This window comes from Malaclemys terrapin, chromosome 5 (assembly GCF_027887155.1).
Source record: "Malaclemys terrapin pileata isolate rMalTer1 chromosome 5, rMalTer1.hap1, whole genome shotgun sequence".
Classification (NCBI taxonomy): domain Eukaryota; kingdom Metazoa; phylum Chordata; order Testudines; family Emydidae; genus Malaclemys; species Malaclemys terrapin.
The window spans coordinates 98,489,962-98,506,282 of record NC_071509.1 but is presented as its reverse complement, the minus strand read 5'-3'; the positions used below and the strand labels follow the sequence as shown (position 1 = coordinate 98,506,282).

The following is a 16,321-nucleotide window of genomic DNA, read 5'->3' as shown; positions in this document are numbered from 1 at the left end:
GGGAACTCGATGGCTGCCTGTTCCTACAGTGTTGTGCCCCAGGTGACTCCAGAGGGGGGTAGGGCCCAATCCCTGCTGGTGGCCACAGCACCAGCAGCAAAGGGGTGCATCCAGGAGCAACAGGGAGGAGAGAGAGCTACTTTTCCCACCCCGTCACTCCCCCTCCATCACAGCCTAGGAGGCTGTGGTCGCAAGAAAAGCCCCTGGTGGTTGCTTGAGGCCACAGTGGCCACATTTGAGAAACGCTGACTTAGTCTGAATTCCCTCATGCTGTGAATTGTATGTATTAGGGATGGAAAATTCAAATTTGAGGATTCCTTTGGTTTCAAAGATATCAAGAAGAAAGCAGTCCTGTGCTGTATCTGAAACTGACTATACGTTTGTCATCACTGTTCAATTTTCTCTTCCACAGAAAGATCTGTGATCCAGGCCTTACATCTTTTGAACCTGAAGCTTTGGGGAATCTGGTGGAAGGGATGGACTTTCACAGGTTCTACTTTGAAAATGGTGTGTTTTCCTATTTGATCACATTTAAAATATTTCCAAGTGTGCTTCTCAAAGCCAGCTGTTTTTTGTAGCTGCTTATGGTGTTTTTGACATTTCATTTTGAGTTATGCAGTATAAAATACTTTTTTCATGTTTCTGCTAAACTTGCTTAGAAACCATGGGGAACTTTGGATTGTGGAGGGAATTGTCAAGTTCATGTAATATCTTTTTGAGGAGGGGGGTATGGAGGGACGGCTTAAAGGTAAATAGGGTTGGAAGGCAAGTGATTCCCACTCTATTTTTCAGAGCTAGAGGGGCTGAATACCACAGCATTGGGCACATTTGAAAAGTCTGCAGTGATGGACAAACTGATCACCATTAAAAAGTCAGCATTTCCTAACAGTTGATCATTATTCTTTCTTACTGTAAGTCTAAGGAAATACTATAGTCACTGTGCTGATTCACACTAGCTGAAGCACTGGCCTCATGACTCTTTTAATGGTGATCACAGCACGTCAGTTGGTGGATTTAATACAACCATGTCAGCTTCAGAAAATAAAAGCTACACTGCTTACTTGTTCATACCATAGACTATCAGGTACACCTCTACCCCGATATAATGCTGTCCTAGGGAGCCAAAAAATCTTACCGTGTTATAGGTGAGATCACGTTATATCAAACTTGCTTTGATCCGCCGGAGTGCGCAGCCCCTCCCCCCCGGAGCACTGCTTTACCATGTTATATCCGAATTCGTGTTATATTGGGGTAGAGGTGTACTATAGATGACATAGTTTCAGAGCAGATTTGAAACTCAAAGGGAGGCTGATCATGTTATAAATTAACTAATGAAACTGATTTTCTCATCCAGCAATTTCTGAATGAGAAATGTCAGGGCACAAGACTCGCTCCAGGGACTCCTAAATTCTAATCTCAAATCTGAGATGGACTCCCATTCTGTTTTGTGAACACATCATTGAAGTTCAATGCCTCAGTTTCCCCATCTGTACTGATATTAATAAAATGGTTGTGGTGGTTGTTGTTTACTTAGTAAAATGTCCTGGGTAAGGATTCAGGTTACTTAGAATCATAAAATATTAGGGTTGGAAGAGACCTCAGGATGTCATCTAGTCCAACTCCCTGCTCAAAGCAGGACCAACCCCAACTAAATCATCTTTGTCAAGCCAGGCCTTAAAAACCTCTAAAGATGGAGATTCCACCACCTCCCTAGGTAACCCGTTCTAGTGGGTTACTATCTGTCTTACTTTGAAATGAGAACTGCAAGCATTTAGCATGTTCTCGTTAGTGCTAAGGTCTGTAGGCCCTTTACAATGGGTACTTCAGCCTGCTTGCAGTTTGGGGGCAGAACCAGACCTGTCAGTCACTGGTGACAGGGGAATGTCCTGCCCTCTGAAGTTGCATCCAGTTTCCTCCCTCCACTCCCCTGTGGCCGATGGCTCAGCTAGAGATAGGGTGACCAGATCAGCAGTATAAAATATCGGGACGGGGGGGAGGGGAGGAGAAAAAAGAAAAAAAAAAAAAGGGAGTTTAAAAGTTTGGCCCACCACAAACATTGGTCAGGACATGGGGCAAAGAAGCAAATATCGGGACAGTCCTGATAAAATCGGGACATCTGGTCACCCTAGCTAGACACGCCCTGTTGCAGGGCTTTTTGGAAGGAAATTCCAAACTTGATTTCAAGTTTGTAGACTAACAGTGCAGCTCAATAATGCGTCCATCAAATTCCCAGTTGTGTCCCAGGGCTGTGTTTGATTCTGGGAGAGATTGTCCTCTCCAGCTCCACTCCCTTTCTGAGGTGTTTGGAACCACTAGGGCCCCCACAGGTTTCAGGGAGAGAGCTAGGCCAAGAAAAGTGAGAAACAAAAGGAAGGGTTTGTGTCTCCTGCTCTCTTCTTATAGAGGGTCTAGTTGGGGAGCTTGGCCAGCTCTGTGTGCAGAGAGCAGTTTTCCTCACAGTCCAGGCTGGGTGGGGTCAACTCAGCCTCCTCCGCCCAGCTGGAAAGGAAACAGGCAGGATTGGAAAAGAACTGACTCTGGAGTACATCTCTATCTCCATAACGGTAGTCAAGTCAGAAGGACAGCATGCCAGAAGCACTTGGAAGTACATAGGATCCTGTGGTTGGATCCACTCACAACAGACTGGTATTTGTGCAGAGATGGGAGTTGGCCCAGGTTGTGACATTGGTGGGAAAAGTGGAATTTCGGGATTTGCTTGTTTTTCATACCACTGCATCACAACCTACCCCTTCTGTGAACAGACACTAGTCTGGCGCATGTGGCTCCAACCACAGAATCCCATGTACTTCTAAACCCCAGGTCATGGGTAATGGTCACTGTTCCTAACTCTGGGTCTCTCAGGCACACTACCCAGTGCAGACCCCGTGTCTGACACTCTTCTTGGGCAATGAGACTCTGAAGTCCAGCTGCCTTAAACCCTAGAACCAGTGTCTCCCACCTAACCTTCCCAGTGCTTAGTCACATTCCCCCAGAGTCCACCTGGCTGTGGGAGCTCTGGTTTTTTGATTAACTCCTTCAGGGACAATGTGGAAGGAAGACAAACTTAGCAAAGGGATTTGTTAACCACAGGCATTTTGCTCTTAAACAGCACAAGAGTTTCAGATCTTTGGAAAATAACAAACAGTTCTGAATTTGGTCCCTCTAAGTCTCATCTCCCCACTTCTTTGAGTCTGAAGTCAGTGTGCATAGGCGAGGGAGCCCTTCCTGCTTTCTTTCCTCCCGCCCTTTTCTTCTGGCATGCAGCAGGAGACCAACCCTTTGCTCAGAGTAGCATCTAGCTTTTAATAACAGCCTTTGTCTCTCTTGGTGCATGTGTCTTTCCTCTGAGGAAATTCCATGTTCCACCCCTACTCTCCCCACATCAACTTCCTTGTAGAGAGACCTTCAAAGACCATGGCCTTACCAGTAGAAGACTCATTTTTCCATAGAAAAATGTCATTCAACATTGATGGCTCTTGATTACTTTGTCTCTACTTCTCAGACATAGGCTTTCTACTAGGAGTCAAGTCCCTGTTGCAAAATGGATGCTCTAATCCACAAAGGCTGCTACAGAGCAAAGTAGAGCCCTGAAACAAAACTGGGTCACAAGACAACATGGAGTTCACAATATGACACACACAGATCCCAAATCACAGAAAGTAATTCTGTTTTTAAATGTCTTTTTACTACATTTCTAAAGTACAGAGAAGTATAACCACATAAATAAAGCATTTGGTAACCGCTTTCACTACTGCACTAGAACCATCAACCGATACATATAAAACAAATCAAGATCACTTTGGATAATAATCACGTTGAAATCTGGCCAAAGACTTTGATGAGATCATTTCAACAAAGGTAGCACATAAGAAATAAGAAATACCAACTAAAAAAAAAATAAAAGAAGGAAATTTATAGCCGTGAGGAATCAGAGATAGGAATAATGCAAATATATTGCTATGAGCAGAGCTCAGGTGCTAACTAATGAGATTCATCCCGTGACCTCACTTCTAAAAGTGAACAAAGGAAAGGGAACAACATAATTACGCATCCTTCTTTTGTGTCTTTATTATGGCAAGACATCTTGAAACTGATCAGGGTTGAAAAGCAGACAATTACTGTAATTTATTTGGCACATTAATATAGACCACTGTTATTTTAGAATGATTTTCTGATAGAAGAGATAGAACACGATACATTTCTGTAGTGTCACTCCCGTCCCACTGCTGCAACTTTTTGTGCTAGTTTTCTTGCTTATCAGTAAAACAGTGGTTAGTATTTAGCATCTGCCAATCTTGATATATTTACATACCGTTTTCAGTACTGAGGGACATAGCTAACTCTGTTGGTTTACTTGGGAAAAATTGATTTTGTGTGTGTGTTTCCCTCCATAGCTTTGTCCAAGGGTAATAAGCCAATCCACACTATTATCCTCAATCCCCATGTCCATCTTGTGGGCGATGATGCTGCCTGCATTGCATACATACGGCTGACGCAGTACATGGACGGAAGTGGAATGCCAAAGACTATGCAGTCCGAGGAGACCCGGGTCTGGCACCGCCGTGATGGCAAATGGCAGAATGTTCATTTTCACTGTTCAGGGTCACCAACAGTACCGATCAAGTAAGAAATCTATCCAAACAGTATTAGCTACAGGGGTAAGGATGTCCTAGGTTATGTAGGAGGTCAGACTAGATGATCTAAAGTCCCTTCTGGCCTTAAACTCTATAAAACTTTCACTCTCTTAAAAGTAGCATTGCAGTGTAACTTCTGCGCTGTCAATTCTGCAAAGTCCATTTAATAATTCAGTATGCTGCATACAGTATTAGTGCAAATATTTGTCATATTTTTTGTTATTATTTGTTTACAATCATGCCCATTTAAGCTTAGGACTTCACTGTGCTAGGTGTTGTACGTACACATAGTACGGACACATACAAGTACATACACATAGACAGTTTCTGCCCTGAAGAGTTTAAATTGTGTTAATTTTAGGCCTCCTCTTGACTAAGGAAGTTTGCCCCAGTGTAACTCAGCTGATGTGGTTACACTACCACTAACATAGACGGGCTTGCACCAGTGCAGGTTACTTCAGTAAATCCCTGGATTGAGCGTCACAGGTGTCAGCAGCACTTTCTACCTGTGCAGCATGTCTACATGAAGGGGTTTACAATGGTGTAATCACATTGCTGTAATTAATTACTTTGGCGGAAGCTTCTTTAATGTAGACAGGGCCTGAAACAAGACACAAAAGTGGGCATAACAAATACAGTCCATGGGGACTGGCAGGAAGTAAAGAGAGAAATGATAGGAAACATATAATTATTTAGATCTGGCTGGAAAATTTCAACACAAACAAAATTTTGATAAAAAATGAAAAAGTTAGCCATTTTCCTGTTTTCCAGCTAGCTCTAGTGCTTACACAGAATAGCCATGTACATAGCTAGATGATTTAGAATCAGATTATTTACTTTATAAATTATAAGATACAAAAAAGTATCATAAATTCTTCTCTTCCCCCCTTTTACACTTTCCCATTGAGTGACCTGGTCAGTTCTCACTGCCTCAGTTACTATGTCTGTGTGGTTGACGCTCAAATCTCTCCCTCTGTTTGTGGTCCATTCCACTGTGTTCAGGCATCTCTAAGTACCTTCTGATATTGCATCCTTGGAATCATAGCAGCTTAGACTCAGCATGCAAAATACTGAATTCCTCAGGCTAGATCCTCAGTTGTGTAAATCATGTTCGTCCATTGATCCCATAGCTACATCAGGTTGTACCAGCTGAGGTTCTGGCCCCTCATCTTTCCTCTCAACCCTCTGCTTTTCCCCCACTCATTAATGTAAGTTACACCACTGCTCTCCCCATGATTCAGGCTTGTAAACTGCAGCCCTGTCTAAATTAAGAAAATTCCTATTGGTGCAACAGCATCAGTGTGTCAACTCCTAATGTAAACATACTATACCATTGCAGCTTACTTTGGTATGTTCCCAAGTTAAACTGCACTGTAGCAGCACATCTACATTTGAGGACTGCACATCAATGTACTTAGTGGAGGCAGTTCTTGAGATTGCAAACTCGGATGACAAGGCCTCAGTGTTACTTTAGACTCCTCTTTCTACCTCCATGAGGTCGCTTAATCCTTTGGCTCTTCCTCTACCACATCTTGAAAAATCCATCCTTTCCATCCTCACAGCTAAAAAGTGCTTGTACGCATTTCCTTTGGTGATCTCCTGCCTTAACTACAACAATCTCCTTCTCCCATAGCCTCCCTGTTTTCCACATTGCCCCAGCTAGTCTATCCAAAATTGCTCTTGTAATAATCCATTTTGTCTGCTCCTTTCACAACTTTGATTCCCTCAGCTGTCTTCCTGTCATCTCTGGTATCATGTTCAAGCCTCTTGTCCTCACTCTCAAGGCTCTGCCTCAGTCCATTCATGCCTACAGCTCTGCTCTCATTTCTTTATTTTTTTATTCTTTCTAATTTTCCTTTCCCACGTAACTTCACTATTATGTTTCTCCCGCTTATGCCTTTGTGCTATTCTTTATACCTGGCATTCCCACTTTGCCTTGTTGCATCAATTACCTTCCCTCCTTACAACATGCTTCTTCCACGTAGCCTTGCAATGTCAATCTGTCAACCAATGAAATATAGTGATAGAACAAAGTGATGTTAAACTTTAAAAGGAAGAAAATGCTGTTTTTAGAGAAACCCATCGCCTGGCTTTATAATCTATTAATCTGTATGTTTGTACCATAGTGTTTATTTTAAAATGTAAGCCTGTTGCTGGCAGGGGCATTGTCTTTCTCTGTTTTGCACAGCTCCAAACACACTGCCAGTGCTTAACCAAGTATATTTAGCGTAACAGAAAAGGAGAGATTTTGGTGGTTGTAAGACACAGGTTTTACATTGGAGGGATATGTGGAACAGGTCTGCCCCATCTCATGGTGGGGGCCAAAAGCATAAATGACAAAGTCCAGAAAGGATTAGTATCTAAGAATAAATATTTCATCCTGATACTCACTGAAAAACATGGGTTCCTACCAGGATGACAGGGACTAGATTAGGGAAAATTTTAGTCCTTTCCATTTAAACTTTTCTGTTTGCATGTATTTTGCTAAGTACTTAGAGAGAACCAAGTAGTTTCATACATACACACATGCATAGAAGTAAGGCCAGAAGGAAGATTAATGATCGTTTAGTTTAATGACCATCTACCACCTGCATAACTAGAATTTTGCCTAGTAATTCCTGCAAGCCATAGATTCTACAGTTTTGGGAGTAAATGATCGATGTGGGGTATAGTATTTTAATGAGGCTCACTATTTTTAACTAACGCAACATGACTAACACATAGAAGTCACTTTCTACAAACCTTCCTGATTATCTTTTATAAGGTCTTGGAATTTACCATCAATTCTCACAGAGAATATAGCAATGCAAATGTATCTCCATTCTGGAGCCTCACAAAACTGGAATTCCACAGAACCATATCCTTATTATTTCTTTCTTTCTTGGATTTAGAATACTTGCACTCCATCAGATATAGATCTATTATTATAAGAATATTTATTAATGTTATATTTTCCATTCATTAACGCACTTTGTAATACATAGTAAATCTTCTCAGACTGGCTGAAGAAAAAGATTTCAAATACAATAAAATTACAAAAGTAATCATAGCTATTGGCTTCCGCCTTTGCAGGAATATGTTTCTCTGGATCGTGTCAAATCAGCTTGGGCAAGCACAGTAGCTGATTTGTCAAGACTGCAGGGATGAATGCACATTAAATCTGAGGCCAGAACTGAGCTCCTATGCTGCTGTATACACACAGAGATGTTTCTCTTTGACATGGCTCATAAAATGGCCACAAACTTAGATTATTTTTTAACTGAGTCAAGAAAATTACTGAAAAGCTTTGGTTTCCATCTGTTCCACTGTGCTTGTATCTACTGAAGTGATACGTTTGATGAGAGATTATCTCTGTTAACTTTTTCTGTATTCAGTATTCTTATGAATTAGTTCTTTTAGCTTATTTTTGCAAAACTACTGAACAGACGTGGACACACACACATGCACACACACAGAGAAGAGTAGTCTCCTGGTCTCAGCATGGAATTAGCAGCCATGGGACTACTGAGTCTGAAACTGATTCCAAAGGCCAAATTCAGACATGATGTAATACTTCACTAGATTCCCTTGTACCCATTTATTAGTGTATAAGGCAGGGGTCGGCAATGTTCGGCACGCGGCTCGCCAGGGTAAGCGCCCTGGCGGGTCAGGCTAGTTTATTTACCTGCTGACGTGGCAGGTTCAGCCGATCGCGGCCCCCACTGGTCGCAGTTCGTCCCGGGCCAATGGGGGCGGTGAGAAGCGGCGCGGGCGAGTGATGTGCTGGCCGTGGCTTCCCGCCGCCCCCATTGGCCCGGGACGGCAAACCGCAGCCAGTGGGGGCCGCGATCGGCTGAACCTGCCGCGTCAGCAGGTAAATAAAACTGGCCCGGCCCGCCAGGGTGCTTACCCTGGCGAGCCGTGTGCCGAATGTTGCCGACCCCTGGTATAAGGAAATCTAAGTTGTTATAAATTACATACTGAGGAGCCAAAAGAAGGCTTACATAAAGATTTTGTTTTGTGATTGTACAGCACCTAGCACAATGGGACTGTGGTGCATGACTAGGGCTTCTAGGCACTATAGAAATACAAATAATAAATAATAATGATATTAATAATATTGAGTGGCCTACTTTAAATATTCTTACACATTCCTGTTAGTTTCTTTTCCTCTTACCCACCTCTTCTGGCACCTCTGCATGCAAATGATATCAGCTCACACTCTGACATTCACAACTTACTGGGCCAAATTCAAAGGTGCTGTGTAAAGTGGGGATGTAAATGATATATTGTTAAGTTGTATGTGAATCTGTCAGTCATTATAAGTTTGTGGAGTATGCACACTGAGGGTACCATAAAGTGGTGTAAAATATACCAATTTAGATGCCCTTTGGACTGACTGATGCTCAGTTCTGAATTTAATCCCTTCTGTGGACTTAGGCAAGTCAGTAAAGCTTTCTGCCTGAGTTTCCCACGCTCTGAAGTAAGGATACTTTTAACCAACTTCCTGGCAGGTAGTGAAGGTTAATTGGTGTTTATAAAGTGATTTGAAGAGGGAAAGAACAATGTAAGTGCTTACTTGTTTGTTTGCTTGCTTTTCAAAGCAGTATCCTGCAAGGTTGTAGATTGGGGAAGACTTTATAGTACTTTTCCAACACTTGTAGTGTGCTGCATAAAGTGGTGATATTGCTAAGTCAATAACAGCAATATTGGGTTTTTTCCTTTTTCTAGCTAAAATTCTACAATGCCACTCTTGCTTTCTCCGTACTCAAAGCACCTGATTGGTTACCATGTGGGCCATCCTGTTCTTCTCTTCATGCATGTTTCTGAGTGCATGAAGCTGTGACAGTTCTACATGTAATGCATTTGATGCATCATTTTGTTGTATATTTCATCTGTACATTTTGTTTACACTTCAGCAAATTGAAAATGACAAAACAAAACAAAATCAGTGTACAGTAATAGATACACAATCCATTTGTCATTTTTCTTTATTAATGCTAAGTTTTAACAAATAACTTTAAAATTACTATGTTTATAAAAAAGAAAAAAGAGTACATGTTCTCATTTTGGTTTTGGTTTTTTAAACAACTGTTTTTTGGCTTATTTGTTTCCAAAACCACTGGGTTTTGCTTTGGGTCATAGTAGAAATCGATGAGATTTCCAATTAGAGCTTTGCTAATGTTGCAGAATAGTTTTATTGGAACACAAAGATGGATAAAATCACTGATGAATGTGAAAGCAAATATATGTTGGATTGGTACCAACTGAAGCCATTTTAGTTATTAAACTGGAAAAATTTTATCATTTGCTGGCTTGACCACTTTAGAATTAACTTCTACTGTTCTGGCCAGTAACATTTTTTGTCTTTCTGTTTTGATTCTTTACCTTTACTTTTTTATGCTAAGTGAAAATTTATATTGGGTGATAGAAGAGCAAAATTAAAATTTGTGATGATTAAAGTGAAAGGATAAAACAAAATAGATTTGTATCACTTTCAGGGTGTACAGTAAATTTATTAAGGAAGCTTTAGAGGATTATTTTATTTTGTTTATGCTCTAGTCCAGATATGTGGTTAGTTTAACCTAGAAATATTAGGCCTTACAAGCTTAGTATAAAGAGTTTGTTTACTTTCCATTGTAGCGGCTACTACTCTGGAAAACCATCATGAATATACCAATTTTCTAATAATACTGTAATACTTTACAATGGTGTTTTTCCCCCCATTTTCTCTTGGCTTATTAAAATCCTTGCACAGTGCATAATGTTAGGGACAACAACTAATGCAGCATTACTTACTAACGCTTTTGTTTTTTTCTGTTGCTGCATACACCTGTACAGTAAGCAGGGAACGCTCTCAGTGTCCATTTAAAACGTATACTTTGTGACCTGGACTGTTTTTGCTTCTGTTTTATATCTGTGAATGTATATTCCTGCAAACATTTAGATTTAGTCTCCCTCCTTTCCCCCCCACCCATTTTTAATAGAAAAATAGAGGGGTTGTCTGTTCCCTTTTTTTTTTGCTGTTGTTCATTGTTTTATTATCAGTGGGGCTAAATGTTTTCTGCAGTGCTGAATAGTGCATGATATCTCAATCAGTGTTCTTTTTAGCAATTACAATTTACAGCTGTCAGCAGCCTGAAATTTTTAAAATGGGAAGACTTCCTAATTTGTATAATTTTACTTTCTGTGTTGATTATAAATCAAAAGCGTTCCTTTACACTTTGATGTTGTTATTAGTGGATGTACAGTAGATGGATTTAAATTGCTCTGATAATATTACATGATTTAAAAAAATGTATATTTAAAATAAGCATTTACAGTAAATGTGTTGAGCCATATTAACCTGCCAATGGGATCTGTGAAAAACAAAAAAGTAATGGCCTAATTTTTTTCTCATTAATTTCTTTACTTTTTTGTGAAGCAGCTATAAGTAGTATAAATGTATTTAAATTTAACACAATTAGGTGTAGGGTGGGGTTTTTTTTTTTTTTTTTTTTTTTTTTTTACATTTTTAACATAGCATGTGGTGTTGACGTATTACTGTAGATCAAGTTTGTCTTCCACACCAAGACATGAGGAAATTGTGACTCGTTCTCTCCACCACAATCGAATTATACACTTGTCTGTCATTTTGGAACACTGCAGTTTACCATGGGACACAGTGTACATATTTCTTGCCATAATGGTAAATGACTGACAGATATATTTAAGGATTAATAAATTTGTGATTTCTGCCGATATTGTGTTTGTGGTTTTATTTCATAATAAGTTGTGTTGTGCAAAGCATGGGGGGGGAAAAGCACAGTGTAATATAAAATATCTATATGTTTTTCCAAACTATTAGTTGAAAGGAGCAGCTAAAGTATTTGATAGGCCAATAACAGAGTTTTCCTTCAGTTTGTAAGCAGTGGCTTTCCTGATTCTGTCTTTAATTTAGTATGCTTTTCAAAAATTCTCTCTCTCCTAAGGCCCTGGTATTATTCCCTTTAGTATACACCATGATGATGAATTTTGTATATATTTGATATTTTATAGGAAAGCGTTTAGAAATGTTTTAGAGTTTTAAAATTTTTGTTGGTATTATTTTTCAGATCCTATAGCCTGTAAAAACAGGATGCTGTAAGGGTTACCATGAGTCTAACACTGCAGATCTTGACAGGAGAGAAAAGATATACATAGATTCATAGACTTTAAGGTCAAAAGGGACCATCATGATTATCTAGTCTGACCTCCTGCACATTGCAGGCCACAAAACCTCACCCACCCGCTCCTGATATACAGGGCCGGCTCCAGGCACCAGCCCACCAAGCATGTGCTTGGGGCGGCACCTGGAGGGGGGCGGCGCAGTGCTCCGGCCCGAGAGCAGGGCCGCGACTGGGCTCACCGCCCTCCCCGCGGCGCACCAGCCACCAGGGAGAGCGGAGCCCCGGGCGCACTCTCCGTCCTCCCCCCGGCGCTCCGGCCAGTCGGGGAGAGCGGAGCCCCGGCCGGGCTCTCTGCCCTCCTCCCGGCGCTCTGGCCACCGGGGAGAGCGGAGCCCCGGCCGGGCTCTCTGGCCGCCGAGGAGAGCGGAGCCCCGGCCGGGCTTGCCGCCAGCGAGAGCGGATCTGCGGTGGGCTCGCCGCCCTCCTCCCGGCGCTCCGGCCGCCGAGGAGAGTGGAGCCCTGGCCAGGCTCGCCGCCCTCCTCCCGGTGCTCCGGCCAGTCAGGGAGAGAAGAGCCCCGGCCGGGCTCTCCGCCCTCCTCCCAGCACTCTGGCCGCCGGGGAGAGCGGAGCCGCGGCAGGGGAGAGCGGAGCCGCGGCAGGGGAGAGCGGAGCCGCGGCAGGGGAGAGCGGAGCCGCGGCAGGGGAGGGCACGGGGAGGCTTTTTTGCCTGGGGATGTTTTAAAATGCCTTCTGAGTAACTAATATGTTACTATAAAAAGAACGGACTATTCTAGGAAAAAACTGGCCATAGTTAAAATGTCATGTTGATGTTAAACATTATTTTACTGTCTGCTTCACACAGCCCTTAGTAACATAAATTATAGGTAGATAGAGCTAAGGTTAACACAAAATTTAACTTTAACATGAACTGGATTAAATTTTAACCCTAGTCTTCAACATAGCCTTTGCTTGTATCCTAACATTTACACTATCACGTCAGCAACGGGACTACATTATAATGCACATAAGAATGTGAAAGAGCAAAGGTATGTTTGTTATATTATTACTGTGGACTATCTGTATTGTGGTAGAGCTGAAACACACCAGTCAGGATCAGGGGCCAATTTTGCTAGGTCCTGTACATAGACATAGGAAGATAGTTCTTGCCCTCAGGCTGATAACAGAAAAGGAGCACAAGCTCTACATGAGTATATCAGCAGCAAACAATATGTCATAAACCCCAACTGGTCTTAAGGAAAAAAAGTTTGAGATATGATATGTTTAGGGTGAAATATTGGGATTTCAAGATTTTCCTGAAATGGTCAGTGTTTTCAGTTTTGACGATGTTATTTAGGGTAAGTTCTATTCAACAACTTCAATGTACAATACTCTTCAAGATAAATTAAGTGCATAGGACTTTAGATCTCTTGTGAAATATAGGAAATACATGGAACTAACTCAGACCCTTCAACAAAATTAAAAAACATGGAGATAAATTTTCAAAAGCCCCTAGGTGATTTAGTAGCATAAACCCCATTTTCAAAAGTGAGTAGGCAAATAAGATTTAAGGGTTTGTCTTCACTGCAGCAGTTGCCTCATTCAAGTTACTCCACTCGAGACAGCCTAACTTGAGTGAGAGTAGCTGGTGGGTTTGTTACTCAAAGTGTGGCATCACCACTGCATTGCTAGCTCGAGCATCAGCAGCACCCAAACTTCATCCCTCCTTCCCTGCAACTGGCCAACTAACTCAAGTTTAAAGTACCATTTAACTTAAGTTACAGATTTTTATGTGTGGATGGGTGTTGGGTTAGGTGCAAAACTCACGTTATAGCTAGAGCTAACAATGCAGTGAAAAACCTGGTTTCCTGCCAATTCACCTGTCGAGGTCCTTGGCAGTCCACCTGGTGGGCTGCTGGGGAGCCCAGAGCGTGGAAGCCTCTGGAGTCTTAGCTCCCAGGCTCATGACTTCTTGGCTTCCTGTAAGACAGCTTACATGATGGGCTGTCATAGAGTTGGGGCTCCGGAGTCCCTGGCTCAGGTGGACTGCCCCAAAACCAGGGTTCCTGGTAGAGCTGGGCAAAGAACAGCAATTCCATTTTGTGGAGGACTTCAACTTTTTGGGGTTTTGTTCCAAATCAAAACAAAATTTTAAAATCTGTAACACAAAATGGTATTACCATTCTTTGCCCAGCTCTACATTTAGGCTCCGAAATTACTTCAGCACTTTTGAAAATTTAAAGGAAACGCAATTTTCTTTATTGTATAAATTGGGGAGTGGTTTAGCTGTATGAAACTAACCTAGTCCCACAGATATTCTACTATGTTACAAGTATTGTTGATAATACTGAAATCGATCCACATAATTAGGGCCCTACCAAATTCAGGGTCCATTTTGGCCAATTTCGTGGCCATAGGATTTTTATAATAGTAAATGTCAAGATTTCAGCTATTTAAATCTGAAATGTCATGGTGTTGTAATTGTAAGGGTCCTGACCCAAAAAAGAGTTTTGTGGGGGTCACAAGGTTATTGTGGGGGGTGGTTGCAATACTGCTACCCTTACTTCTGCACTGCTGTTGGCAGTGGTACTGCCTTCAGAGCTGGGCAGCTTGAGAGCGGCGGCTACTGGCCGGGAGTCCAGGTCTGAAGGCAGAGCCACCACCAGCACCAGAGGATGGCATGGTGTGGTATTGCCACCCTTACTTCTGCACTGCTGCCTGCAGATCAGGCCCCTCAGTCAGCAGCCACCACTCTCTGGCTGCCCAGCTCTGAAGGCAGCAGTGCAGAAATAAAGGGTGGTGTGGTATGATATTGCTACCCTTACTTCTGTGCTGCTGCTGGTGGGGTGCTGCCTTCAGTGATGGGCGCCTGGCCAACAGCTGCCGCTCTCCATCCACCCAGTTCTGAAAGCAGCACAGAAGTAAGTGTGGCAATACTGTAACCACCCTAAAATAACTTTGTGACTCCCCCACAACTCCCTTTTGTGTCAGGACCCCCCAATTTGAGAAACACTGATCTCCCCCATGAAATCTGTATTGTGTAGGGTAAAAGCACACAAAAGACCAAATTTCACAGGCGGAGACCAGATTTCATGGTCCTTGACGCATTTATCATGGCCGTGAATTTGGTAGGGCCCTACAGATAACGACTAGATTACAATCTTAGCTACCCTGATGTAAATTTGCAGTAGCTCCTTTGAAGCCAATGGATTTACCACGCGTTTACAGTGGGGTAGACAGATTAGAATATAATCCAGTGTATAAAATAAACTGGTTGACAAGAGAGAGAAAAAAAACAACAAAAATCAGGTTAGATTTTTGGGAAATGTTTTTAACATCACTTTGAGCATCTCTTTGTGGCACCATGCAATAAATATTTTAGTATGCTGCCACCTGGTGGATGTTTGTGTTTCCATGTTTTCTATTTGGGACTGCCCAAACAGTTCCAATGTGTTCCACAATGGAAAAAGTACCATACTTTTCATGAACCTCTTTCTACTATGAACAAGCAACATAGGGTGTGTCATGGCTGGAAGATCTGTTTTTTAACAAGGGTGTCTTTGTTTTGTTTAGTCTTTTTGGAGATATCCCTGGACCCTGGTTATTGTAAGCTCTCACTTCTTGGATACTTATGATCATATTTTATATTCAGTAACTTTCCAATATATTCCAGCAAAAGATATTTAGTCCCCCAGATTAGCTGTATTAACAATCAGGGAAATGGTTCAAATGGCTTAAAGAGGATTTCAGCTTCCCTATCTTTAAACAATTATTAGTTGGAAGGAAACATATCAATTAACAGTGAGGACTTAATCTTGCCATTGTCTGCATAGTTCCAACTGAAGTCAAGGGGATTTTTGCACGTGAAAGGACTGCATGACTGAGACATTCCACCTACATTTTCAGAAGGGCCACCTTGTCTTTGTGGTGCAATGAGAGGGGACAAATTTTACAATTTAAAAAGAAGCTAAGTCATTAGGAACTTATATAATGGACGATTTTCTTAGGCACCTACGTCCCATTTTCAAAAGTTTTGAATATGGTACTTAGTCTCCTGAGTCATTTAGAGCTTCTCTAGACTGGTGGTTAATTCACTCTATAGGGGTGTGATTTCTAAAGTGCACTAATGTTTTGCACATTAATTGGTCCATGTAGACCTTGCTGGTGCACTTTACTGTAATGTTGTTTGAAATAATACTCCTTTAAAGTGCACTAGGGAAACTTTAGTGTGCACCAGCAAGGTCTACAAGGACCAATTAATCTGGAACACCTTAGTGTGCTTTAGAAGTCAGAACCCCTGTAGAGTGGATTACTGCTCCATGTAGACAAGCCCTTGGGTGCATGTGCAAATATTATCCAGCTGACTGAGGTACCTGTCATAATCTTAATGGGTGCCCAAAATCCAAGTGCATTTTATATTTATATAATTTAATATAAAGCAGTGTCTGCCTGGGTGTTTTCTTCCAGCTCCTACCTATTGGTGTGAAGGAGTCCCCCCCCAAAAAAAAAAACCCTACACAAACACCAATTCATTCTGTCTCTTACTAGCACCTGACCTATGA

General features: G+C 41.8%; 1 protein-coding gene and 1 long non-coding RNA gene across 18 annotated transcripts in view; one reads left to right on the top strand and one right to left on the bottom strand.

Moving 5' to 3' along the window:
- CAMK2D (calcium/calmodulin dependent protein kinase II delta) overlaps nt 1-11,354 on the top strand; it is a 263,534-nt gene extending 252,180 nt beyond the window's left edge. For 15 of the 16 annotated variants that reach the window (XM_054028973.1, XM_054028971.1, XM_054028980.1 and 12 more), the window contains 3 exons: nt 413-507; nt 4,395-4,623; nt 9,345-11,354. In XM_054028973.1, the coding sequence (XP_053884948.1) occupies nt 413-507; nt 4,395-4,623; nt 9,345-9,348 (328 nt within the window). In that variant the 3' untranslated portion in view covers nt 9,349-11,354. Of the gene's footprint in view, nt 1-412; nt 508-4,394; nt 4,628-9,344 lie in introns of those variants that run through there. The other variant, XM_054028977.1, reaches the window with a different exon arrangement.
- The window catches only part of LOC128837676 (uncharacterized), a 68,474-nt gene that overhangs the window by 51,773 nt on the left and 380 nt on the right, over nt 1-16,321 (bottom strand). The window lies entirely within an intron of this gene.